Source organism: Passer domesticus, chromosome 13 (genome assembly GCF_036417665.1).
Source record: "Passer domesticus isolate bPasDom1 chromosome 13, bPasDom1.hap1, whole genome shotgun sequence".
Classification (NCBI taxonomy): domain Eukaryota; kingdom Metazoa; phylum Chordata; class Aves; order Passeriformes; family Passeridae; genus Passer; species Passer domesticus.
The window spans coordinates 20,545,777-20,571,277 of NC_087486.1; the positions used below are offsets into that span (position 1 = coordinate 20,545,777).

The 25,501-nt window shown below is 49.7% G+C and overlaps 3 protein-coding genes and 1 long non-coding RNA gene across 4 annotated transcripts; all 4 read right to left on the bottom strand.

Annotated features, from left to right (window-relative positions):
- Nucleotides 1-942: 942 nt before the first annotated feature.
- LOC135280467 (uncharacterized) lies at nucleotides 943-3,695 on the bottom strand. The gene is made up of 8 exons (XR_010347390.1): nucleotides 3,586-3,695; nucleotides 3,313-3,384; nucleotides 3,124-3,225; nucleotides 2,575-2,682; nucleotides 1,817-1,889; nucleotides 1,657-1,728; nucleotides 1,471-1,569; nucleotides 943-1,016 (listed from the first exon to the last, which is right to left on the bottom strand). It is a non-coding gene; the product is annotated as an uncharacterized LOC135280467 (long non-coding RNA).
- A 13,492-nt stretch (nucleotides 3,696-17,187) lies between these two features.
- LOC135280445 (ribosomal RNA processing protein 1 homolog) lies at nucleotides 17,188-18,205 on the bottom strand. Its single transcript, XM_064388357.1, has 3 exons — nucleotides 18,064-18,205; nucleotides 17,745-17,952; nucleotides 17,188-17,427 (listed from the first exon to the last, which is right to left on the bottom strand). The coding sequence occupies exons 1-2, from the start codon at nucleotides 18,085-18,087 to the stop codon at nucleotides 17,749-17,751; spliced, it is 228 nt and encodes a 75-aa protein (XP_064244427.1). The 5' UTR covers nucleotides 18,088-18,205; the 3' UTR covers nucleotides 17,188-17,427; nucleotides 17,745-17,748.
- Nucleotides 18,206-20,461: 2,256 nt separating this feature from the next.
- Nucleotides 20,462-21,480, bottom strand: LOC135280425 (ribosomal RNA processing protein 1 homolog). The gene is made up of 3 exons (XM_064388298.1): nucleotides 21,337-21,480; nucleotides 21,019-21,226; nucleotides 20,462-20,701 (listed from the first exon to the last, which is right to left on the bottom strand). The coding sequence occupies exons 1-2, from the start codon at nucleotides 21,358-21,360 to the stop codon at nucleotides 21,023-21,025; spliced, it is 228 nt and encodes a 75-aa protein (XP_064244368.1). The 5' UTR covers nucleotides 21,361-21,480; the 3' UTR covers nucleotides 20,462-20,701; nucleotides 21,019-21,022.
- A 2,254-nt stretch (nucleotides 21,481-23,734) lies between these two features.
- Nucleotides 23,735-24,750, bottom strand: LOC135280156 (ribosomal RNA processing protein 1 homolog). The gene is made up of 3 exons (XM_064387900.1): nucleotides 24,610-24,750; nucleotides 24,292-24,499; nucleotides 23,735-23,974 (listed from the first exon to the last, which is right to left on the bottom strand). The coding sequence occupies exons 1-2, from the start codon at nucleotides 24,631-24,633 to the stop codon at nucleotides 24,296-24,298; spliced, it is 228 nt and encodes a 75-aa protein (XP_064243970.1). The 5' UTR covers nucleotides 24,634-24,750; the 3' UTR covers nucleotides 23,735-23,974; nucleotides 24,292-24,295.
- Between the last annotated feature and the right edge of the window lie 751 nt (nucleotides 24,751-25,501).

Below are 25,501 nucleotides of genomic sequence, written 5' to 3' on the forward strand. Positions count from 1 at the left end.
CTTCCCTCTCTGCCCTTCTCCCTGGCTGCACAGAGCACATGGAAGGACACACTGTCATTGCACACAAGAGGAAGATGGACAGCTAAATGCTCCCACTCACAGCAATCCTGTGGGATCCTTCAGAGCTCCAGAATGGAGCAGGGCAAGATTTCTTGAACGGATCAACCTTCAGAGGAACTTAAGGGAAATGCCACTTGACTGAGCTCTTGCCACATTGACACTGATTATTCTGTCAGGAAATGTACATTGAGAACTTGCCTCCAACATCTGGCAAGGACTTCAAACCACCATTCACCAGTGTTTCCAAGTAATCTAAGCCGTGATCCCAATCTATAAGGGAGCAGAGATCAGAACCATTTCCATGGTGTGCTGGGATCCCTTTCTGCCTTAAGGAATGGGGCACTGCAAGGGGGTTGGGTAAGGCTGTGGGAGCCTGTGGCTCCTGGTCACTCTCCACACTCTTCCCATGCCTTTTGCAACATCCCTGGAGGAGCTGCTGGAGCAGCTCAGGGTCCTGGTCCTCCCTCATTCCTACACAGGAACCCCTCACTAAATGCTTGGGGAAAACTGCAGCAGGCAGTGCCACAACTATCCCTCCCAACCTTTGTCCCTCCCTCCTGCTTGCCCACCTGCTCATGGAACAGCTCCCACAGCCCAAGGGCACATATCCGAGCTCTCTCAGGACACACTGGAGCCTTGCTCCCCTCCTCTGCCCTTTTCTCATCATGGGTACCCCGTGCAGTCGCTCCAAGGTTTCAGGAAGTGTCTCCCATGGAGGGAGTCCAGCAGGACTGCTCAGTACCCAAGTGCCCTGAGCCTGCTCGGGATAATTCCCCTGGGCTGTGTCTGTCTTGTCCGGGCTGTGCCTGCACTGCCAGGCAGCACAGATGGTAGGCAGCTCAAGCCTCAGCAGGGCTCAGGCCCAGAGGCACAGCAATTACCTCCTGGGCCTGTGCCTGGCATGGCCTCCCTTCCTTCAGGAAATGCCACCTTCCACAGAGCCTCTCTGTCCATCCCTTGAGAAAGGAAGAGGCACAGCTGGATCAGATGGAATCATTATGCACCGGGGAGGTGGCCTCTTCAGGAGGCAACACACGTCCCAGTCATGGAGAAGGATCAGGAAAATCCTGATCCCTCCAATGCCTTGGGGCTGGCTATGGCCCTCCCCCTCCAAGCAGCCACCCCTCCGGATGGGCCTGGGAATTGGGAAATTGCAGAGGATTTCAGGCCAGTGGTGCAGTTTGGGCTGCCTGTCAGCTGATGCCAAATGCCTTCCTGCAGAGGCTGGGCAGAAGCTGCAGCCAGGCCAGGCTGGGAAACAGCCCTGCAGGGCGTGAAAGCAGCAGCGGGGCAGCGAGGCTGCCATGGATCCCTTCCCACTGTGCCAGGCACGGCATGTCCAGATGTGCAGCCAAAGCCCCTGGCTGCTGAGTCCCAGGGGAAGGCAGAAGGAAATGGAAATGCTTTCACCATGCCCTTTGTGCAGTTCTGTCACGATTTGTTTCAGGATGTTGTTTGGCTCGTGGGGTTTCTTCTGTCCTTTGCCTTTGTTCTTCCCTCTCAGAGGACCTTAAGAGAAAGTAGTTCTGTTTCCCAGGAGTGGATCCCACAAAAGCAGGGCTCATCCTGTGGGGTCAGAAGGAGCACACTACTCACCCCTGTCATGGGAGCCGGGCTTCCGTATAGGAGTCAGCAAAGGAGCAGGAAAAGTCCTCTCTGCAGACACATCTGCAACACAAGAGACACAGAAGCTTCTGTCACCAGCTTCCTCACAGGTTGTCAACAATTATTCCTTGGTGGCACACTGAGAACATACCTGCAGGAGACTCCAAGGGCTTCAAAACTTTATGCAGCCAAGCTAATGGAGAAGCCTTCCGAGCAACCTTTAGCTAGATCGGAGCACAGATGAGAACATTTTTCAGGGTGTGCTGGGATCCCCTTCTGCCTCAGGGAACTGGGCACTGCAAGGGGGCCGGGTAAGGCCGTGCGAGCCGGATATGAATGGACATGGCCAAAGCTGCACAGGGGCCTTAGGAACTCTGGGCTGGCTCCTGGTGCCTCTTTCCCTGCCCTTTGCAACATCCCTGGAGGGGCTGCTGGAGCAGCCCAGGGCCCTGGAGCTCTCTCCCACTCCCACACCTGAAATTCTTGCTAAAGCACTGGGGAAAACTGCAGCAGGCAGTGCCACAACTAACCCTCTATCCCTCCATCCCTCCGGCCTCTTTCTCCCTCCCTTTCTATCTTCTTCTGTCTCTCCATCTCTCTTTTTCCCTTGGGACAAATCCTATAGCCCAAGGGCACATAGTCAAGCTCTCTCAGGACACACTGGAGCCTTGCTCTCCCCCTCGGCCCTTTCCCCACCATGGGCACCCCATGCAGTCGCTCCCAGGTTTCAGGAAGTGTCTCCCACAGAGGGACCCCAGCAGGACTGCTCAGTACCCGAGTGCCCTGAGCCTGCTCAGGATAATTCCCCTGGGCTGTGCCGCTCTAGTCCAGGCTGTCCCTGCACTGCCAGGCAGCAGAGAGAGCAGCTCAAGCCTCAGCAGGGCTCAGGCCCAGAGGCACAGCAATTACCTCCTGTGCCTGTGCCTGGCATCGCCTCTCTTCCTACAGCAAAGGTTGGCACGGAACCGCTGCTTCCTCCAGGAAATGCCGCCTTATGCCCAGCCTCTCCATCCACTTCTGGAGAGAGGAAGAGGGACAGCTGGATCAGGTGGGGCTGTTCCCCACTGGGGAGGTGGCGCCTTTAGGAGGGAATGCTTGTCAAAGACATGGCTAAGAATCAGGAAATCCCTATAAACATTTTGGGAAGGCCAGGGCCCTCCCTTCTCCAAACTGGTGCCCTTTCTGTTCTACTCGGCGACTGGAAAACTGCAGGGGATCTCAGGCCTGTGGTGCAATTAGGCGGCCTGTCAGCTGATGCCAAATGCCTTCCTGCAGGGGCTGGGCAGAAGCTGCAGCCAGGCCAGGCTGGGAAACAGCTCTGCAGGGTGTGAAAGCAGCAGCAGGGCAGTGAGGCTGCCATGGATCCCTTCCCACTGTGCCAGGCACGGCATGTCCAGACGTGCAGCCAAAGCCCCCAGATGCTGAGACCCAGGGGAAGCATGAGAGAAATGCACCCACCTTCTCCTGCCTGCTGCATTTCCTTCAGCATTTGCCTCATGTTTTCGGATGGATCATGGGGTTTCTGGTGTCCTGTAGCTAGGTCCTTCCCCCTCGGAGGACCTTCGAGCAACAGAATTCCATTTCCCAGGAATGGATCCCACAAAAGCAGGGCTCAGCCTGTGGGGTCATCAGGGACACACTACTCACCTCTGCGATGGTTGCCAGGCTTCTGTGTAGGAATCAGCAAAGGAGCTGGAGAAGTCCTCCCCGCAGACACACCTGTAACTCAACAGCCACAGAGGCTTCTGCCATCTCTGCTGATCTTCACGGGCACCACTGAGCAGCAGGAGCGGTGAGGGGATCGTGCAGGGCGAGGGCACACACGTGCATGGTTCTGTGCTGGCACCTGCAGCGATGCCCCTCTGGCCCAGCTTTGGGCTCTGAGCTGGCAGCTCTCCCAGGGGAAAGGCCTTGACCTACCCTCAGCATCTCCCAGAGGCTCCGTCCTGGACGTGGCTTGGGAAGCTGCACCACCTTCACCAGCAGGTTCAGCTGCAAAGAAAGGCAGGACAGAAGACCTGTAAATCCACCAACAGAAACACCAGCCAAACCTCACTAAAAAGTCACCACTACTCCTTGAAGTAAAATAGAATGATGCATGTTAATACCTAAGCTTGTAAGCTGTAAAACCCATTGTTATGAGAAGTAAAATATTTTATTTTAAACTGTATTATTCATGAGGTTGTTTTAAGTGAACTGAATATTTAGAGTGTGATATGCAAATTTATTTCAAAAAATAAAATATTTTAGTGCTTTTGTTATAACAGAGAAAAGAAATAGAAGTAAAAGCTAATGAAACACTGTAAAGAATATATTAGAACAATAATATGATTCGTGAAAAATTGGAAAAAAATTAAGTATATAAGATACAAACCAGATTTACGTTCCAAGAAACACTAAAAGTAACATTAAATCAGATAGGATATAACAAAAGCCGTTAGATATTTAATAAGGATCAAATTAAAATAAAGGAAAAAAGCCAAGTATAGCTGAAAGAAAGAGAAGTGTACAGACTAATTACAACTTTAGAGCTAAAATGTCAAAGAAATAAAACTATAACAATTAGAAATAAGCAGATGCTATCCTAAATCCTGAAAAACAATTTAAAAGGCTCTTATAAATCTTATGAAGTAAATACTGAGAATGAGACGAATGACATCAGTGACTAGATCCCAAGGTGTAAGCTCTGCTACCAAGAAGATACACATCTTGGCCCTTTGGCTGCAACCCGAAGGGGATTTGAGAGAGCTAGAGAGTTAAAACTGCAGAGGATTATTGTCACTGTATTAGTCATCCAAGCCTAAAAAGAATGAGCCATATGCATACGTCCCAAGTTAGTGTAGTACGCTATAATTTTAACAAATTCAGATTGTGTACTATGAGTAGTAAAAGACACTGGAATAAAGAAAATGTGAAATATAGCAAAAAGAATAAAATGGCAAAATTTGTAAGCAATATATTAAAACTTTTTTGTTCTGGAAGAGATAGAGAAGAAATAAATCCTGAGAGTTAGAATAAAGCAAACTGCTCAAGAATTAGAAAACAAGAACATGAGACAGTTATAAAGACACATTTTAGCAGGCAACATAAGAAAACATGAAAAACTTATTTTACAAATATTACCAGCCTTAAACGACTACAGAGTCAAAATATATCTAAAGTACAATAAGCACATGCATTGGTATAAAAAAATGTAATTGACAATCCAAAGAAAAGAAATTAAAGATTTAGAATAATCTATTTTATGAGAAGAGCTGTTAATTTTATACCCTGACTAGTAGTATAAAAGCGTAGTTGTTAAGTTTTATAAATACTAAACATAAAATTAGAAAATAAGTAAGCTTTGTCAAAGTGTATCCTAAAAGTACAAATTTAATAAATTAATATAGAAAGGGAGGGATTCTGATAGATTGTATGCACAAATTCATGCTGAGACTACAGTAATCTCGCCTAATGAAAATCCTAGCATACTAAAAGAGGGTTCCGGGCAATAAATATGCACCAAAATCCTAGCCTGAATATTCGTCCCCAGAAATGCTGATTCCAGAAGATTATTTCTCTGACCAAACCTCAGCAATGTGCATTCGATATGCATCATCTGTAAGATAAATGTGTGCCTCCTAGAATGCATATTGCAGGAGATTTTCCTCTAACAAAGTGAATTTTTTACCAGTTTTGGGGAAACTCTCAGCAAGAGCTGCAGCAAGAAAGGAAAAAATACATGAATATGCAAAAAGGATAAAAACAACCATAAGAAAGCAGAAAAACTCCTGCCCTCCACACCGCTTGGAGCTTGGAAATGGACAAAAAAGACTTTGAGAGAGCTGTCCCTTTGTGATGCAGAGGGGAGAGAAATGCCCCACCTGTCTCACATGACGCTGTTAGCCTGGTTCAGGGCCAATCTGATATTTGCTTCTAGATTTTCTATGACTGAATTTAATTATGGAATACATTCTCCTTATTAATCAAAAAAAGCTAATTCATTTAAAACATGCGGGACTCCTGGGACCCTCATCAGGCACCCCAAAATATCCCTTTGTGCCTCTTCAGGTCCAGGCCCAGATGATCCCACAGAAGGAAATGTGCCCTCAGCCCAGGGATGCTCAGCATGGGCTCCCCCATCCCCTCGGGGCCCTGCTGCTGGGCACAGCAGCCCCTGCCTGGCTCCTGCCTGCCCACACCGTGGCCATCCATGGCTGCTCCTGGGCACGGAGCTCAGCCAGTGCTGCTGCCAGGTGGGCTTTGCTGCTGCTACCACCCGGACATAACTGTGAAAACTCCAACTCTTTATTTGAATATAAAATGTGGGCCACGCCCTGCCCTGCCAGGCAAGGGCTGCACACCTTCAGTCCTGGCCGGGGAACAGGACCAGGGGGCTCAGGGGCAGAGGTTCTCGTTGAGGAGCGGTGCGTTTTGGGATGGCCTCGTGACACTGCTGCAGCCATGGCAGGGCAGATAGGGGCAGAAGTGGAGAGCTGAGGTCATGGCTCAAATTCTCGCTGCCTGCATTGTTAGGCTGGTCTTCTGGAGATGGAGAGGAGCACCTGTGAAGAGAGGAGGTGGCTGAGGCCCCAGCTGCCAGTGGCACACAGGGACCCTCCTGCACAGCTGGGCCCTGTCCTGGCCTCCACGGCTGCTCCTGGACATGGAGCTCAGCCAGTGCTGCTGCCAGGTGGGCTTTGCTGGTGCTACCTCCCAGGCACTCGCGTGACAGCTGCAGCTCTTTATTGCAGCAGAAGAGCTGATTTGGGAAGTGCTGTGCTGCCCCATTTCTTCAGCCCCACTAGCTGCCCACACCCACAGTGGCACTGGGCCGCCCCCAGAAAACTGTCGAATCTGGGCTGTGGCTGCAGGGCACAGCTGCTCTACAGCACAGGTGGACTGCCTTGGGGGTAGGACTGCACTGAGGGTAGGGACAAGGAACGGGGTGAGGTCTGCTCTATGTTTTCCGAAGGTGATTATTCTACAGACGATCAGGGCCAGACCAACACTGCATTAAAGGCATACACCAACTTACAAACTTGGCAGGGTCCCAGGGCAAGATCCAATCTTTAGCCAATTAGGAGAAACTGAGGGTGGAACACCAGGCGGGGAATACAATGTTTAAACCAATTGGGGATTACAGGGGAGGGGAAGAACTTAAACAAACCAATGGGGTTCCGAAGGATACAAAATTGATAGGGAAGTTTCTAGAGCAAGGGGCAGGCTTGGAGAGGGACTGACATGCAATGGGAGGAGGAACAGTGAACAAAAGGGCAGGTCTTTGGAGAGATGGACAAGTAGGGCAAAACCAACATCACAGGGGGAAAGGAGCAACCCATTGGTAAAAAAATATGCTATAACAATAGAAAATAAGGGGAGAGGTATAAAACTGACTGCTAGGACCGAATTACAATCAAAGACATGAACTGCAGTGCCGAAGCTCTGAGTTGAAGTTCAGCTGAGCACTTCCAAATAATTTCCTGGCAGAAACAGATAGCCAGACTTGCCCTTATTGCATGCAAACAGAGGGTTCCCCAACAGCAACCCATTCTGAGGCTCTTCTGGGAATGGGAAACACGTGTTGTGGGGTCGGCCGCATCTATGGGAGCGATGGGGAGCGTGAGCCCGTGCTGTGCTGCACTGCTGAGCTGGCAGCACGGTGGATACGGGCAGGACGTTCTCTGTTTCCCCCAGAGCTGGGGCCTGCAGGCACCTTGCCGGCCCTTGGCACAGGCTGTGCCAGCCAACAAAGCCCAGCAGGCCGGGAGGAGAGCCCGCGGGCAGCGCAGCTGCTTGGGCAGTGGCTGCTGCCAGGGACACAGGCCAAAGCCATCCCTGAGCAGCCACTGCCACCCCTGGCCCTCCCTGCCCCGTGACAGCTCCCCCAGCCCCAGGCAACAGACTGTCAAAAAGTCCACAGCCAGCAAAGAGATTGCCCCAGGAATTGTGTGCTGCTTTTCCTCCCTCCAGTTGTAAATCCCTCAGACTGCTGTAAATGCCCACACGTTGTCTGATCAGCCCCTATGCTTTTCCAGTCTGCTCTCAGAAATTTTGCAACAAATCCACTAAGAAATTCTAGGTTACATCTGTGAACTGCACGCTACAGTTTCCTTCATGTTTTTCCCAATACCAGGAAGTTTCTATATATAATAATGCCCTTGAGAAGCTCTGATTCTTTTCAGTTTTTATTTTATTAAGACAGATGAAACAGCATTATTGGTTTTAGTTTTGGCAGGTCTGTTTTTTTTCTCTGCATGATGGTTTACTTATTATCTACATTTAAGCTTGTTTTTATTTATGGGTTTTTTATTCCCCAAGCAATTATTTTGACAGTCTTTTTTCACTTCTTACTTAATGTTCCATAGATGAACAGTTTGGACTCTTTTTTTATAGGAATATAAAGATCTCAGAAAGCTCTATTTTTAATTTTGATAACATTCGCTCTCCCTGCTCCTAGCTTTTACAATGATCATTTTTGAAACATCACTGAGGATAGGTAGAGTTATTTGGGAAATAACCAATTGGCTTGGCTTAACCTGGGTATTGGATTATTATTTTCAGTGCTATAAACCTACATTGCTTCAAGGTTCACACCACGGTCCTGATTTGTGGCTCATTGCATGGATGACTGTCTGAATTAAAACAATGTTTGTGAGGCAGCTGAAGAGCTTAGACGTCAGAGATTAAAATTCCTGGGAGGAGGAGGTGGAGGAAGAAAGGATAAAATCCTGATTCAAAGGGTTTTTTCTCACTTCTAGTATGCCAGAAATATGGTTCTTGCTTAGACTTTGATTCCTGGTGCAAGGACACGAGGCTTGACTGCATTTTGATCAGAAGGCTGATTTATTATGTTATATATTATTCTAAAATGCTACATTGCAACTATACTAAAAGAACAGAGAGAAGAAGCTCAGAAGGCTACAAAGACAAGAATAGAATAGGAATGAATAACAAAAATCCTGTGACTGCTCACAGCCTTGGCACAGGTGGCTGTGATTGGTCACTGATTGAAAACAATCCACATGAACCAATGGAAGATGCACCCGTGGCATTCCACAGCAGCAGATAGCCATTGTTTCCATTTCTTTCCTGAGGCCCTCAGCTCCTCAGGACAGGAAAAATCCTAGCAGAGGCTTTTTCCCTAAATTATCATGGCAACATCTCACCCTTTTAAATTATTAAATTAAATAGAAAAAGAAATGTTTGCAGTCTCTTCTACTAGGGCTTTACAGAGGAGAGAACAACACCTCTTGAGGTTCATCTGTTGCCAATCAAAATCTCAATCATCTGCTGATGTGGAATGGTCAGGGAAATTCTTCACCTGTAGAACATTCAGGGAAATTCTTCACTTATTAAACATCTAATTATATCATATCACTAAAACAATCTTAAAAAATAAGAAAATGCAAAAACTCATGCAAAGAAAGTTCATTGTTTCAAGTCCAAACAGCTGAGTTTCAGGACAGAGTCCATGGACTGAAGATGTTCTTCTTTGACATCTCTGGAAGTCCCCTTTGGTCCTGAAACAGGCTTGCAGAATTCTGAAACAAAGAACTGCTAAAGAAAACAAGAATTATCAAACAATTCATTGACAGTCATGAAACAATTCAGAGTGAAAATTCTGGAATGCCCTGGCCACAGTCCCTCATTGAACCACTTGGGCTGAGGCTAATTTGTGGCTTTTCAATGCTTTTGAGCTGCTAGCTCTTTCCACTTTTCTTTATTAATTTTTTTTTTTTTCCAAAAGAAGAGTAGCAGCAGCAGAGGGTCTCTAGGACCCTTCGGTGGCCCTGGTCCTGGTGGACAGACCAGAGACCCAGACCTGGCCCACAGAATGGTGGCCCAGGTCCCTGTGGGGAAAGCAAAGTCCCCAAACCCAGCACTGGGCGGGGCAGTGGCCCCGGCCCAGGGAAATGAGCCAAACGGCCCAGAACCAGCCTGTGAGGCGGGCTCTGCATGCTCAGAACCTGGCAGGACCCTGCTGCCAGTGTCTTCAGAGCAGAAATGACCCAATGCTTCCTCCCCCCAGCAGCACCGGTGCACACCGGCAGCTGGAGAAGAGAAGCTTTCTCAGGAATTTTCATCCCAGATCTGAGGGTTTCTTGTCCCCAGAGCAAGCGAGCAATGCTTGCTTTGCTCTGTTTCTCTTGCTCCTGCAATGAAAATGCCACTGCTCCTGCGTTCTGCCCCTCAGCACCACCCCCATCCCCACTGGGCTGGGAACCAGAGGCAGAATTTCCAGGAGCCAACTCCCCCACGCCGCTGGGGCGCTCGAGGGGAGGCAGGCACCCCAACCCCCAGGGAGAAGCCCCCGAGCACACGCGAAATGACCTGTGAACCACGCTGAGTTTGAAAACAGGCAGCCGAACTGCAGCCGTAGTCACCTGGCGAGCCATGCCCCCTCCACGGAAGGACAGGCTCTTCGCAGGGTCTGATGCAAAGGACAGAGCTCCGGAAGCCAGTGGGACAGCTGGGGTGGACGGTGCGGGCAGCACGGGCGCTAGTGTCGGCTCTTGAGGCAGTCCCATGGGCTCAGCACCATTCTCAGCAAGCTCTTGCACTGCAATCGGGTCGGCTGGAAGCAGCAGGACCGGCATGGGCGGCGGGGGCCCATCCCCCGCCGGGCTGGGCGCAGCAGCTGAGTCTCGTCCGGAGTCTGGACAGTGCAGTGCAGGGGCAGCCATCAAGGCCGGCCGAGCTGGCCCAGGCAGCAGCAGGGCCACGGGCGGAGCCGCAGGGTCCAGTGCCTCCCGTGGGGCTGGCTGGAGCGGAATTGGTTCTGCGCCCTCCCAGAGTGGGAGGAGCGGAGAATGCAGCGGTGGAGCGGGTGGAGCCGGCCTGGAAAGTGGCAGGGCCGGCTCCCCATCCCTCCCAAGAGAAAGAGCGGGGGAGGAAGGCAGGTCTGTCTGCTCATGCTCCAACGGAGCAGAGGAGAACTTTTGCTCAGCAGCCATGGGCAATGCGGGGGGGGGGGGGGGGGGGGGGGCTGGGAACCCGTGGTTCGTCTTCTTCGAGAGGCTCCTCTCGTGCCAAACCTGGTGGAAACAGGGCGTGGCTGCGCCACCGAGCCACGAGTCCCCCCCACAGCCTCTCTTCATTTCAAAACAGGGAAGAGGCCTAGGTGCACTCCACACATTATCGGGAGTTCAACACCTTGGCCCTTTGTCCACTCAAAAACAGACTTCATGAAATCCCAAAGATCTAAATCGAGGGAGTGTACCACATTTGTAAAAAATCTATGAAATTTTGCCCATCTGGAAAACTCATAATACAGTTCCTTATAAAAAATCAATCCGTCCCTGTGTCCCCATTTGCGCCAGAGTTTAATAACTTTCTCCTCTGGCACAGTAAATAGAACCTGAGCTTCCGAAGGCACATTTTTCCAACATTCCTCCCACATTCTGTGAATGGCAGGATCTTCAGGAAGGGAAAAAATAACAGTACTTTGAGACAGTGTCCTTGTGGATCCAGCTGTGCAGCTCTGCTGCTCTGCGGTCTCTGGACACAATGTCCAGGAAAGTCCAAAAGGTTCTTGTTCTTGCCTTGGCTGTGAACTCTGCCCATCTTCAGAGTCTCGTTTCTTCAGATCCAGGCTGGACTCCGTGGTCACTCCTGGGGTGACCATCAGTGCCACACATTTGGAGGTCACCGATTGTTGGTAACTCCCCATGTGTGGAGACACGAGGCTTGACTCCATGTTTCTCAGAAAGCTGATTTATTATCTTATGAGATATTAAAATACTACATTAAAACTATACTAAAAGAACTGAGACAAAAGATCATTGGAAGGCTACAAAGAAAAAGAATAGAATGCTTAACAAAATCTTGTGACTGTTCACAGCATCGACACAAGTGGCTGTGAATGGTCATCAAGTGAAAACAATCCACATGCATCAATGGAAGATGCACCTGTTGCATTCCACAGCAGCCGATAGTTATTGTTTCCATTTCTCTCCTGAGGCTCTCAGCTCTCAGGAGGGGAAAAATCCTAGCAAAGGATTTTTGATAAAATATCATACCTACAAACAGCCTCAGCACAGGGGTGGCTGTTGCAGGTGCCCAGGTTTGGAGGGAAGGCTGCAGCTCCTGGGGGTGTGTTGGTGTTGGGCTATAAGGTTTGTGCTGGGTCCCTGGAGCAGTGGGAACACTTCACGGGGAGATGCACATCAGGAAATGGGTGCAGAAAGGGCCTGAAGTATGACCAGCTTTGGTGAAGGCTTCCATAGGAAATAATATTTTTACTGAGATTTTGGATAATTTGAGGATCCTTCTCGTGTTGTTTGCCCGATGAACATTCCCCCTTTGCAAGAGCTTGGGGAATCCTGAGCTCACACAATGAAAATCCCTGATAATTATATCTCTTTTCTGTTTTTTGATGTTGTCATCCCAGCAGGAGTCAGAGGAAGAGAATATGTGTGACCTGCCTGGCTTTAACTTTGTGCCAGGAGCAATGCCATGGGGAAGCTGGTCAGAGGAGCATCTGAGAAGTGTGTGCTACATCAGTGATGTCCTACTACTGATCTTTGCACAGAGATGAAAAAGTATCAGTTTGCATGGCCTGAATGTCTGTCTCTGGACATTCTGCATTACACAAGATGTGCTGAGCTCATCTGGCTCTGAAATATCATCTCTGCACCTTAGCCAGGAACAGCATCAGAGTTCTGAACAGATTCATCAAAATCAGTCATAAGCCAGAAGCAAAACCTTGGCAATACACATCTGTGGCAGGTGAGGAGACCAAAAGCTTCCATTCTTGTTCTTGGAGAATGAATTCAACAATAAAATAATCCTCTCTCTTGGCATGAAAATACTTGTTTCAGCTCTGCCCCAGACTGTCAGTGTCAAGTATTTCTCGGGGTGGTTGGGGGTAGGTTCTCCACCTGTAGCTCTCTGCAGGTTGGTGCTAATGCCAGATTTTCCCCCAGGTTCAGATGTTTTGCTGCCTGAGCAGAGAGTGCAGAACAGGGATTACAAGCACTGACATTTGCTGTGCTAGAAAGTCCAAGGGACAAATTTGTGCCAATGAACTTCACACCTTGAACTAGGAAGATCAATTCTTCTTATGCTCAGCAGAGTCTGGAGACAGGGGGTTTCCAAAGGAAATCTTGGTCCATGTAGGGCTGAGGCTCCCTCCAGGCTGGCTCCAGCCCCTCAGGGTGCCCAGGAGCAGGGCTTGCCCACAGCCCAGTGCTCCCACCTTAGCCCTGGGGCTGCCCAGGGAAGAGGCATGGCTGAGGCTCTGCAGGAGCACACAGGCTCAGCCCTCCCCAACATGGGATCCATGGGCCAGGGCACGCTGGGCTTTGCCCCTACAGCTCCCAAGTGTATACAGAGAAACTGCAAGCAGAGGGTCACCTCTGTCACTGGGACCCCTCTGTGCACAGGGACCCCCACTCCTGGGGAGGCTGTGCCAGGGACCTCCAGCCCTGGGAACCTGGAGCAAGTGGAAAGAAAAACTTTGCAAAATGCTGCCTGTGCCTGAAGCAAATGCAAAGAGAAATGGGGGGTGAAAAGTAAATTTTGTTTATTACAGAAGAACAGCAGCAAAAATACAGAACATATTTACATTCTAAGAATATTTGTAACAACAACAACAGTCGAGAGAACATGTATCCATAAGAAACTATCTAAAAAAAAAACAAAACCACATTTACAGAAGACACATATAGGCCCAAAAACTTCTATCCTAAAGACAACAACAAAGTCTAAAACGTATGTACAAAAGGGTGGCATCTCTCTCCATGATGTCCATCGCACCTGGAAGAAAAGCAAATGGCATGGTCACTCCAGTCAGGCACACAGGGCTCTTGCATGTGCCCCCAGGCTGGCACATGCTGGCCCAGCAGCAGGACTCTGCTACCAGAACTGAGCCTGGCTGGGTCTGGGACGGAGCTTGTGTGGAGCAAAGCAGGCACAGGACAGGCTGTGGATGGCCACCAGAATCCAGTGCCCTGGCTACAATGTCCCTGAGCAGGGAGCACCCAGCCCAGCCCCAGCCTGGCAGCAGGAGACCCACTCTGCCTGTCCTGCTGCTGGCATTGCTCTTCATGCCAAGATCATGGCCTCTTCCTCACCTTTTTATCAATATCCATGTCCTCAATGGACTCTTCCATATCCACATCCATATCTTCGTCCTCATGCATATCCACATCCATCTCTTCCTCTCCAGGGTCTTCTCCGTCTATTTCCATCTCCTCCTCCATATCAATCTTGGTGTCTACCTCCATCTCCTCCTCTCTGTCTGGGACAGCCTGCAGAGGTAGCAAAACCTCAGAGTGGGGTCCCTGTCCCACTCCATCCCCACAGAGCTCCAGCCCACCTGGGCAGGTGGGGGGTGTCCACCTCCATGGAATGGCACCATACCTCCCTCAGGACAAAGGGGAGCATCCTGCAGGGCTGGATGATGAAATCCTGGCACTCAGGAGCTGTCAGGAATGATCGGATTATCGGGGGGATAAGAAGAGTGAAAGGCGAGGGCAGGAGCGAGGTGCAGAGCGTGTCAACACAGTGGCCAAGGGTTGTGTTGTGCCCTTTGCTGGGCGCTGGACGTTCCAGCTGGAGCGTGGGCTGTGACATCACAGTTCCCAGGCTCCATCTGAAGTGGACAGTGGAGACCATGGAATGATGGAGTCCCTGAACGGTTGGGCTTGCAAGGGAGCCTGAAGAACAACATCTTGTTCCCAGCTGAGCAGTCTTCCCCCAGAGCGTGCTGCTGAGGGCCCTGTTGCCAAGGATGGGGCATGCACAGCCTCTGTGCACAGCCTGGGCCAGTGCCCCACCACCCCCAATGGAAAAGAGCAGCTTCCTTAGATGCAGCTTCAATCAACCTGCTGCAGTTGAAAGCCATCCCCCCTTGTCCTGTCAGCACAGGCCCTGCTGAACACTCTGTCCCCTTCTTTCTTGCGGGATCCTTCCAGTCCTGCAGAGCCACAGTGAGGCCGCCCAGTGTCTCCTCTCTCCAGGCTGAGCATCCCCAGCCCCACTTGCCCAGCAGTCAGTCACATCAGGGCCAGTCAAGGCTGCAGGGTAGCAAATAGCATCAGGAACTGAGAGATGCAAGCCTTAGACCCAGGTTTGCCTCTAAATGTACAAAACTAATAACAGTGGAGAGGAAGATGGTGGGACACTGGTTCTGTTCTAACTGGTGATTTATTTTTTCTTCTTTTCTGTCATGCTGTCCCAGGTTTCTCTTTTTGAAAGGAAGCCTGGCACAATGTTTATTGTCTTCTCCATTTGTGAAACACCAAGCAGAGACTGGGCAGGCTGATGATGCTGGGAAAAACCTGAAAATATACTAGTGATCCTGAGCCTGGGGGATGCAGCTAAACCCAGCCAAAAGCAATTTCTGGAAGGTCGAGCCTTACATTTTCTTGAGTTTCGCTATGCCAACTTCACCAGTCATTTATGAAAAAGCAAACAAAAAACTCAAACCAAAACAGACAAAAACCTAAATCATTAAATCAAACAAACAAACAAACCCATGCAGCAAACCAATCAAAGAAATAGATAAAAAACGCCAAATAAAACCAAAGGAAATGAAGAGTTAGTATTAGTTGCGAGGAGAGCACAGCAGGCAAAGGGCTGCTTCCCACAGGATCACCATCAAAAGCCACATAGAACAGCTGCTCCAAAATATACCCAAGAGGAGAAAAAGTGATCCATGGCAACTTTGGGGGCAGTTCCACATTCAGGTGAAGGACGAGCATGCAGTGGTACAGATCCAGCCTTGCCCACCCTCCAGGCTGCTGTTTGCTCCTGATGAAAGCCCCTTGCAGGACTGTGGCCCCTCTCAGTGCAGTGTCAGTCACTGCCAGAGCTCTCAGCTGAGCCACTGGCATTGCCAGAGTGACATCCAGCCGCAATCCTACTGCCTGCTGAGCATCTGTGAAAGATCCTGAGTATCTTCATGCCTAGGACCATGTCCTGGCTTGTAAAATAAGCATGTATTCTATTTTGCCATCTGTTGGGGGTTAGGCAGTTTTTTTCTTATCTCTTTCAGGAACAATGACACTGCCCGGAAGACAATGTCCTGCTAATGGGCTATATAATGTCCTGGCTTGTAAAATAAGCATGTATTCTTTTTTGCCATCTGTTGGGGGTTAGGCAGTTTTTCTTATCTCTTTCAAGAACAATGACACTGCCAGGAAGACAATGTCCTGCTAATGGGCTATTGAATTACTCACTGTGGCTGGTAAGATTAGTTACATCATCCCATTGGGAGATGCTCCACCCAGAGGGAGGAGCCAAGCATCCCTACCACCATAAAACAAGCATTTCTGAGACCACAGACAGCCTTCTTCGCTGGATTTCCGAGAGGAATCAGGAACCAAGGCCCAGCTGCTCCTTCGCCGCATTTTCGGAAGGGATCTACACCCTTCTGCAGATCGCCGCTCCAGGAGGAGCAGCCACCATTTGGCTGGACTGCTATCAGCACCCTGACTTCTCAGGGTGCCAGGTTTTTCTCACTCTGCCAGTGGTTGTTTTGCTTGTGTTAAATTACATTGTTATTTAGTTTTTGTTTCTTCCAGTAAAGAACTGTTATTCCCGTTTCCCATATCTTTGCCTGAGAGCCTTTTTTAATTCTGAAGTTGTGATAATTCGGAGGGAGGGGGTTTACCTTCTCCATTTCACAGGAGGCTTTTGCCGTCCTTCACAGGCTCCTGTCTTTTCAACCCAAGACAGACCACAAAACAGCTCAGACTTTCTCTGAACTGCTTTTCAGGGCAGGTTTCCATATCCCCGTGAGATCTGTTCATCCCTCAACATGTATGACTTGATGTACAATGATGCATTTGTGTTCCTTCCTTCCTCCTGTGTGCCAGTGAGAAACCATCCATGGCAATGGCAGATGTTGTGTGCAGGGCAATGTATTCCTGGCTTGCCATTTTGCTTCACTGTCACTCAGCTGAACATGGTCCTTATCTAAGAAGGACTTAGAACTTGCAAGAAGTGATGAATTAACCTGCTCCACTCTCCTTAGCATGGGATTTGATGAGTGTTAAGGAAAGCAGCGAGCGCTTGCCAGGATGGGAGCTTGTTCTTTGCCAGGGAGGAGGGAGAAAATCTTGCTTGGAGTAAATAAAGCAACTCTGCTACCTCAGGAAGAGAAGCAATTAAATATGTGAGTGCTGCATGGAATGATTTGCACAAGGATTGTCTACTATGCAGGAATGTTCCCAATAAACCATGCTTCTCCTGACCTTTATTTTTCTGGGTTTCCACCACATGATAGAAGAGACTCTCAATGAAAAAAAGCAAAACACCTTGTGGGGAGACGTTTTTTCCTTCCCTCAGGCTTCCTCTTTCTTTTGTTCCCTCCAGAGCTCCCACTACATTTCTGCTGTTGTTTGGGGCACGTGCTTCCCTCTTTCCTGATCCCCTGGGCTTCTTTTGGCTCTGGGTGTCATGGACACTCTTAATTGTGGGTTTTTTTCCCCTTCATCTACTTCTGACCTCCAGCCCTGGGAACCTGGAGCAAGTGGAAACTACAACTTTGCAAAATGCTGCCTGTGCCTGAAGCAAATGCAAGGAGAACTGGGATGTGAAAAATAAAATTTGTTTATTTCAGAAGAACAGCAGCAAAAATACAGAACATATTTACATTCTAAGCATATTTGTAACAACAACAATCGATAGAACATATATACAGAAAAACCTACCTAGCAAAACTATGTGAAACGTATTTACAGAAGTCCTAAAATCTATATTCTAAAGAACAACAACAAAGTGTAAAACATATATACAAAAGCGTGGTGCCTCTGTCGGTGATGTCCATCGCACCTGGAAGAAAAGCAAATGGCACGGTCACTCCAGTCAGGCACACAGAGCTCTTGCATGTGCCCCCAGGCTGGCACATGCTGGCCCAGCAGCAGGACTCTGCTACCAGAACTGAGCCTGGCTGGGTCTGGGACGGAGCTTGTGTGGAGCAAAGCAGGCACAGGACAGGCTGTGGATGGCCACCGGAATCCAGTGCCCTGGCTACAATGTCCCTGAGCAGGGAGCACCCAGCCCAGCCCCAGCCTGGCAGCAGGAGACCCACTCTGCCTGTCTGGCTGCTGGCATTGCTCTTCATGCCAAGATCATGGCCTCTTCCTCACCTTCTTAATCAATATCCATGTTCTCAATGGACTCTTCCATATCCACATCCATCTCCTCGTCCTCAGTCACATCCACGTCCATCTCTTCTTCAACATCCTCATCCACATCCATCTCTTCCTCTCCTGGGTCTTCTCCGTCAATTTCCATCTCCTCCTCCATATCAATCTTGGTGTCTACCTCCATCTCCTCCTCTCTGTCTGGGACAGCCTGCAGAGGTAGCAAAAGCTCAGAGGGGGTCCCTATCCCACTCCATCCCCACAGAGCTCCAGCCCACCCGGGCAGGTGGGGGGTGTCCACCTCCATGGAATGGCACCATACCTCCCTCAGGACAAAGGGGAGCATCCTGCAGGGCTGGATGATGAAATCCTGGCACTCAGGAGCTATCAGGAATGATCGGATTATCGGGGGGATAAGAAGAGTGAAAGGCGAGGGCAGGAGCGAGGTGCAGAGCGTGTCAACACAGCGGCCAAGGGTTGTGTTGTGCCCTTTGCTGGGCGCTGGACGTTCCAGCTGGAGCGTGGGCTGTGACATCACAGTTCCCAGGCTCCATCTGAAGTGGACAGTGGAGACCATGGAATGATGGAGTCCCTGAACGGTTGGGCTTGCAAGGGAGCCTGAAGAACAACATCTTGTTCCCAGCTGAGCAGTCTTCCCCCAGAGCATGCTGCTGAGAGCCCTGTTGCCAAGGATGGGGCATGCACAGCCTCTGTGCACAGCCTGGGCCAGTGCCCCACCACCCCCAGTGGAAAAGAGCAGCTTCCTTAGATGCAGCTTCAATCAACCTGCTGCAGTTGAAAGCCATCCCCCCTTGTCCTGTCAGCACAGGCCCTGCTGAACACTCTGTCCCCTTCTTTCTTGCGGGACCCTTCCAGTCCTGCAGAGCCACAGTGAGGCCGCCCAGTGTCTCCTCTCTCCAGGCTGAGCATCCCCAGCCCCACTTGCCCAGCAGTCAGTCACATCAGGGCCAGTCAAGGCTGCAGGGTAGCAAATAGCATCAGGAACTGAGAGATGCAAACTTTAGACCCAGGTTTGCCTCTAAATGTACAAAATTAAGAACAGTGGAGAGGAAGATGGTGGGACACTGGTTCTGTTCTAACTGGTGATTTTTTGTTTCTTCTTTTCTGTCATGCTGACCCAGGTTTTTCTGTTTGAAAGGAAGCTTTGCACAATGTCCATTGTCTTCTGCATTTGTGAAACACCAAGCGGAGTCTGGGCAGGCTGATATGCAGAGCAAAACCTGAAAATATACTAGTGATCCTGAGCCTGGGGGATGCAGCTAAACCCAGCCAAAAGCAATTTCTGGAAAGCTGATCCTGGTTTACATTATCTTGAGTTTGGCTTTGCCAACTTCACCAGTCATTTATGAAAAAGCAAACCAAAAACTCAAACCAAATCAGACAAAAACCCAAACAAACAAACAAACCCATGCAGCAAACCAATCAAAGAAATAGATAAAAAACGCCAAATAAAACCAAAGGAAATGAAGAGTTAGTATTAGTTGCGAGGAGAGCACAGCAGGCAAAGGGCTGCTTCCCACAGGATCACCATCAAAAGCCACATAGAACAGCTGCTCCAAAATATACCCAAGAGGAGAAAAAGTGATGCATGGCAACTTTGGGGGCAGTTCCACATTCAGGTGAAGGATGAGCACGCAGTGGTACAGATCCAGCCTTGCCCACCCTCCAGGCTGCTGTTTGCTCCTGATGAAAGCCCCTTGCAGGACTGTGGCCCCTCTCAGTGCAGTGTCAGTCACTGCCAGAGCTCTCAGCTGAGCCACTGGCATTGCCAGAGTGACATCCAGCCACAATCCTACTGCCTGCTGAGCATCTGTGGAAGATCCTGAGCATCTTCATGCCTAGGACCGCAAAACAGCTCAGACTTTCTCTGAACTGCTTTTCAGGGCAGGTTTCCATATCCCCGTGAGATCTGTTCATCCCTCAACATGTATGACTTGATGTACAATGATGCATTTGTGTTCCTTCCTTCCTCCTGTGTGCCAGTGAGAAACCATCCATGGCAATGGAGGATGTTGTGTGCAGGGCAATGTATTCCTGGCTTGCCATTTTGCTTCACTGTCACTCAGCTGAACATGGTCCTTATCTAAGAAGGACTTAGAACTTGCAAGAAGTGATAAATTAACCTGCTCCACTCTCCTTAGCATGGGTGTGATGAGTGTTAAGGAAAGCAGCGAGCTCTCACCAGGATGGGAGCTTGTTCTTTGCCAGGGAGGAGGGAGAAAATCTTGCTTGGAGTAAATAAAGCAACTCTGCTTCCCCAGGAAGAGAAGCAATTAAATATGTGAGTGCTGCATGGAATGATTTGCACAAGGATTGTCTACTATGCAGGAATGTTCCCAATAAACCATGCTTCTCCTGACCTTTATTTTTCTGGGTTTCCACCACATGATAGAAGAGACTCTCAATGAAAAAAAGCAAAACACCTTGTGGGGAGACGTTTTTTCCTTCCCTCAGGCTTCCTCTTTCTTTTGTTCCCTCCAGAGCTCCCACTACATTTCTGCTGTTGTTTGGGGCACGTGCTTCCCTCTTTCCTGATCCCCTGGGCTTCTTTTGGCTCTGGGTGTCATGGACACTCTTAATTGTGGATTTTTTCCCCTTCATCTACTTCTGACCTCCAGCCCTGGGAACCTGGAGCAAGTGGAAACTACAACTTTGCAAAATGCTGCCTGTGCCTGAAGCAAATGCAAGGAGAACTGGGATGTGAAAAATAAAATTTGTTTATTTCAGAAGAACAGCAGCAAAAATACAGAACATATTTACATTCTAAGAATATTTGTAACAACAACAATTGATAGAACATATATACAGAAAAACCTACCTAGCAAAACTATGTGAAACGTATTTACAGAAGTCTTAAAATCTATATTCTAAAGAACAACAACAAAGTGTAAAACATATATACAAAAGGGTGGTGCCTCTGTCGGTGATGTCCATCGCACCTGGAAGAAAAGCAAATGGCACGGTCACTCCAGTCAGGCACACAGGGCTCTTGCATGTGCCCCCAGGCTGGCACATGCTGGCCCAGCAGCAGGACTCTGCTACCAGAACTGAGCCTGGCTGGGTCTGGGACGGAGCTTGTGTGGAGCAAAGCAGGCACAGGACAGGCTGTGGATGGCCACCAGAATCCAGTGCCCTGGCTACAATGTCCCTGAGCAGGGAGCACCCAGCCCAGCCCCAGCCTGGCAGCAGGAGACCCTCTCTGCCTGTCTGGCTGCTGGCATTGCTCTTCATGCCAAGATCATGGCCTCTTCCTCACCTTCTTAATCAATATCCATGTTCTCAATGGACTCTTCCATATCCACATCCATCTCTTCGTCCTCAGTCACGTCCACGTCCATCTCTTCTTCAACATCCTCATCCACATCCATCTCTTCCTCTCCTGGGTCTTCTCCGTCAATTTCCATCTCCTCCTCCATATCAATCTTGGTGTCTACCTCCATCTCCTCCTCTCTGTCTGGGACAGCCTGCAGAGGTAGCAAAATTCAGAGGGGGTCCCTGTCCCACTCCATCCCCACAGAGCTCCAGCCCACCCGGGCAGGTGGGGGGTGTCCACCTCCATGGAATGGCACCATACCTCCCTCAGGACAAAGGGGAGCATCCTGCAGGGCTGGATGATGAAATCCTGGCACTCAGGAGCTGTCAGGAATGATCGGGGTATCGGGGGGATAAGAAGAGTGAAAGGCGAGGGCAGGAGCAAGGTGCAGAGCGTGTCAACACAGCGGCCAAGGGTTGTGTTGTGCCCTTTGCTGGGCGCTGGACGTTCCAGCTGGAGCGTGGGCTGTGACATCACAGTTCCCAGGCTCCATCTGAAGTGGACAGTGGAGACCATGGAATGATGGAGTCCCTGAACAGTTGGGCTTGCAAGGGAGCCTGAAGAACAACATCTTGTTCCCAGCTGAGCAGTCTTCCCCCAGAGCATGCTGCTGAGAGCCCTGTTGCCAAGGATGGGGCATGCACAGCCTCTGTGCACAGCCTGGGCCAGTGCCCCACCACCCCCAGTGGAAAAGAGCAGCTTCCTTAGATGCAGCTTCAATCAACCTGCTGCAGTTGAAAGCCATCCCCCCTTGTCCTGTCAGCACAGGCCCTGCTGAACACTCTGTCCCCTTCTTTCTTGCGGGACCCTTCCAGTCCTGCAGAGCCACAGTGAGGCCGCCCAGTGTCTCCTCTCTCCAGGCTGAGCATCCCCAGCCCCACTTGCCCAGCAGTCAGTCACATCAGGGCCAGTCAAGGCTGCAGGGTAGCAAATAGCATCAGGAACTGAGAGATGCAAACTTTAGACCCAGGTTTGCCTCTAAATGTACAAAATTAAGAACAGTGGAGAGGAAGATGGTGGGACACTGGTTCTGTTCTAACTGGTGATTTTTTGTTTCTTCTTTTCTGTCATGCTGACCCAGGTTTTTCTGTTTGAAAGGAAGCTTTGCACAATGTCCATTGTCTTCTGCATTTGTGAAACACCAAGCGGAGTCTGGGCAGGCTGATATGCAGAGCAAAACCTGAAAATATACTAGTGATCCTGAGCCTGGGGGATGCAGCTAAACCCAGCCAAAAGCAATTTCTGGAAAGCTGATCCTGGTTTACATTATCTTGAGTTTGGCTTTGCCAACTTCACCAGTCATTTATGAAAAAGCAAACCAAAAACTCAAACCAAATCAGACAAAAACCCAAACAAACAAACAAACCCATGCAGCAAACCAATCAAAGAAATAGATAAAAAACGCCAAATAAAACCAAAGGAAATGAAGAGTTAGTATTAGTTGCGAGGAGAGCACAGCAGGCAAAGGGCTGCTTCCCACAGGATCACCATCAAAAGCCACATAGAACAGCTGCTCCAAAATATACCCAAGAGGAGAAAAAGTGATCCATGGCAACTTTGGGGGCAGTTCCACATTCAGGTGAAGGATGAGCACGCAGTGGTACAGATCCAGCCTTGCCCACCCTCCAGGCTGCTGTTTGCTCCTGATGAAAGCCCCTTGCAGGACTGTGGCCCCTCTCAGTGCAGTGTCAGTCACTGCCAGAGCTCTCAGCTGAGCCACTGGCATTGCCAGAGTGACATCCAGCCACAATCCTACTGCCTGCTGTGCATCTGTGGAAGATCCTGAGCATCTTCATGCCTAGGACCGCAAAACAGCTCAGACTTTCTCTGAACTGCTTTTCAGGGCAGGTTTCCATATCCCCGTGAGATCTGTTCATCCCTCAACATGTATGACTTGATGTACAATGATGCATTTGTGTTCCTTCCTTCCTCCTGTGTGCCAGTGAGAAACCATCCATGGCAATGGAGGATGTTGTGTGCAGGGCAATGTATTCCTGGCTTGCCATTTTGCTTCACTGTCACTCAGCTGAACATGGTCCTTATCTAAGAAGGACTTAGAACTTGCAAGAAGTGATAAATTAACCTGCTCCACTCTCCTTAGCATGGGTGTGATGAGTGTTAAGGAAAGCAGCGAGCTCTCACCAGGATGGGAGCTTGTTCTTTGCCAGGGAGGAGGGAGAAAATCTTGCTTGGAGTAAATAAAGCAACTCTGCTTCCCCAGGAAGAGAAGCAATTAAATATGTGAGTGCTGCATGGAATGATTTGCACAAGGATTGTCTACTATGCAGGAATGTTCCCAATAAACCATGCTTCTCCTGACCTTTATTTTTCTGGGTTTCCACCACATGATAGAAGAGACTCTCAATGAAAAAAAGCAAAACACCTTGTGGGGAGACGTTTTTTCCTTCCCTCAGGCTTCCTCTTTGTTTTGTTCCCTCCAGAGCTCCCACTACATTTCTGCTGTTGTTTGGGGCACGTGCTTCCCTCTTTCCTGATCCCCTGGGCTTCTTTTGGCTCTGGGTGTCATGGACACTCTTAATTGTGGATTTTTTCCCCTTCATCTACTTCTGACCTCCAGCCCTGGGAACCTGGAGCAAGTGGAAACTACAACTTTGCAAAATTCTGCCTGTGCCTGAAGCAAATGCAAGGAGAACTGGGATGTGAAAAATAAAATTTGTTTATTTCAGAAGAACAGCAGCAAAAATACAGAACATATTTACATTCTAAGAATATTTGTAACAACAACAATTGATAGAACATATATACAGAAAAACCTACCTAGCAAAACTATGTGAAACGTATTTACAGAAGTCTTAAAATCTATATTCTAAAGAACAACAACAAAGTGTAAAACATATATACAAAAGGGTGGTGCCTCTGTCGGTGATGTCCATCGCACCTGGAAGAAAAGCAAATGGCACGGTCACTCCAGTCAGGCACACAGGGCTCTTACATGTGCCCCCAGGCTGGCACATGCTGGCCCAGCAGCAGGACTCTGCTACCAGAACTGAGCCTGGCTGGGTCTGGGACGGAGCTTGTGTGGAGCAAAGCAGGCACAGGACAGGCTGTGGATGGCCACCAGAATCCAGTGCCCTGGCTACAATGTCCCTGAGCAGGGAGCACCCAGCCCAGCCCCAGCCTGGCAGCAGGAGACCCTCTCTGCCTGTCTGGCTGCTGGCATTGCTCTTCATGCCAAGATCATGGCCTCTTCCTCACCTTCTTAATCAATATCCATGTTCTCAATGGACTCTTCCATATCCACATCCATCTCTTCGTCCTCAGTCACGTCCACGTCCATCTCTTCTTCATCATCCTCATCCACATCCATCTCTTCCTCTCCAGGGTCTTCTCCGTCTATTTCCATCTCCTCCTCCATATCAATCTTGGTGTCTACCTCCATCTCCTCCTCTCTGTCTGGGACAGCCTGCAGAGGTAGCAAAATTCAGAGGGGGTCCCTGTCCCACTCCATCCCCACAGAGCTCCAGCCCACCCGGGCAGGTGGGGGGTGTCCACCTCCATGGAATGGCACCATACCTCCCTCAGGACAAAGGGGAGCATCCTGCAGGGCTGGATGATGAAATCCTGGCACTCAGGAGCTGTCAGGAATGATCGGGGTATCGGGGGGATAAGAAGAGTGAAAGGCGAGGGCAGGAGCAAGGTGAAGAGCGTGTCAACACAGCGGCCAAGGGTTGTGTTGTGCCCTTTGCTGGGCGCTGGACGTTCCAGCTGGAGCGTGGGCTGTGACATCACAGTTCCCAGGCTCCATCTGAAGTGGACAGTGGAGACCATGGAATGATGGAGTCCCTGAACGGTTGGGCTTGCAAGGGAGCCTGAAGAACAACATCTTGTTCCCAGCTGAGCAGTCTTCCCCCAGAGCATGCTGCTGAGAGCCCTGTTGCCAAGGATGGGGCATGCACAGCCTCTGTGCACAGCCTGGGCCAGTGCCCCACCACCCCCAGTGGAAAAGAGCAGCTTCCTTAGATGCAGCTTCAATCAACCTGCTGCAGTTGAAAGCCATCCCCCCTTGTCCTGTCAGCACAGGCCCTGCTGAACACTCTGTCCCCTTCTTTCTTGCGGGACCCTTCCAGTCCTGCAGAGCCACAGTGAGGCCGCCCAGTGTCTCCTCTCTCCAGGCTGAGCATCCCCAGCCCCACTTGCCCAGCAGTCAGTCACATCAGGGCCAGTCAAGGCTGCAGGGTAGCAAATAGCATCAGGAACTGAGAGATGCAAACTTTAGACCCAGGTTTGCCTCTAAATGTACAAAATTAAGAACAGTGGAGAGGAAGATGGTGGGACACTGGTTCTGTTCTAACTGGTGATTTTTTGTTTCTTCTTTTCTGTCATGCTGACCCAGGTTTTTCTGTTTGAAAGGAAGCTTTGCACAATGTCCATTGTCTTCTGCATGTGTGAAACACCAAGCGGAGTC

Bases quoted from the DNA above. Each gene is read 5' to 3' on its own strand.
- LOC135280445 (XM_064388357.1), bottom strand. From the start codon at position 18,087: ATGCTCCCCTTTGTCCTGAGGGAG. The intron at 17,953-18,063 runs GTATGGTGCCAT...CTACCTCTGCAG, and splicing joins TCCCCTTTGTCCTGAGGGAG to GCTGTCCCAGACAGAGAGGA.
- LOC135280425 (XM_064388298.1), bottom strand. From the start codon at position 21,360: ATGCTCCCCTTTGTCCTGAGGGAG. The intron at 21,227-21,336 runs GTATGGTGCCAT...CTACCTCTGCAG, and splicing joins TCCCCTTTGTCCTGAGGGAG to GCTGTCCCAGACAGAGAGGA.
- LOC135280156 (XM_064387900.1), bottom strand. From the start codon at position 24,633: ATGCTCCCCTTTGTCCTGAGGGAG. The intron at 24,500-24,609 runs GTATGGTGCCAT...CTACCTCTGCAG, and splicing joins TCCCCTTTGTCCTGAGGGAG to GCTGTCCCAGACAGAGAGGA.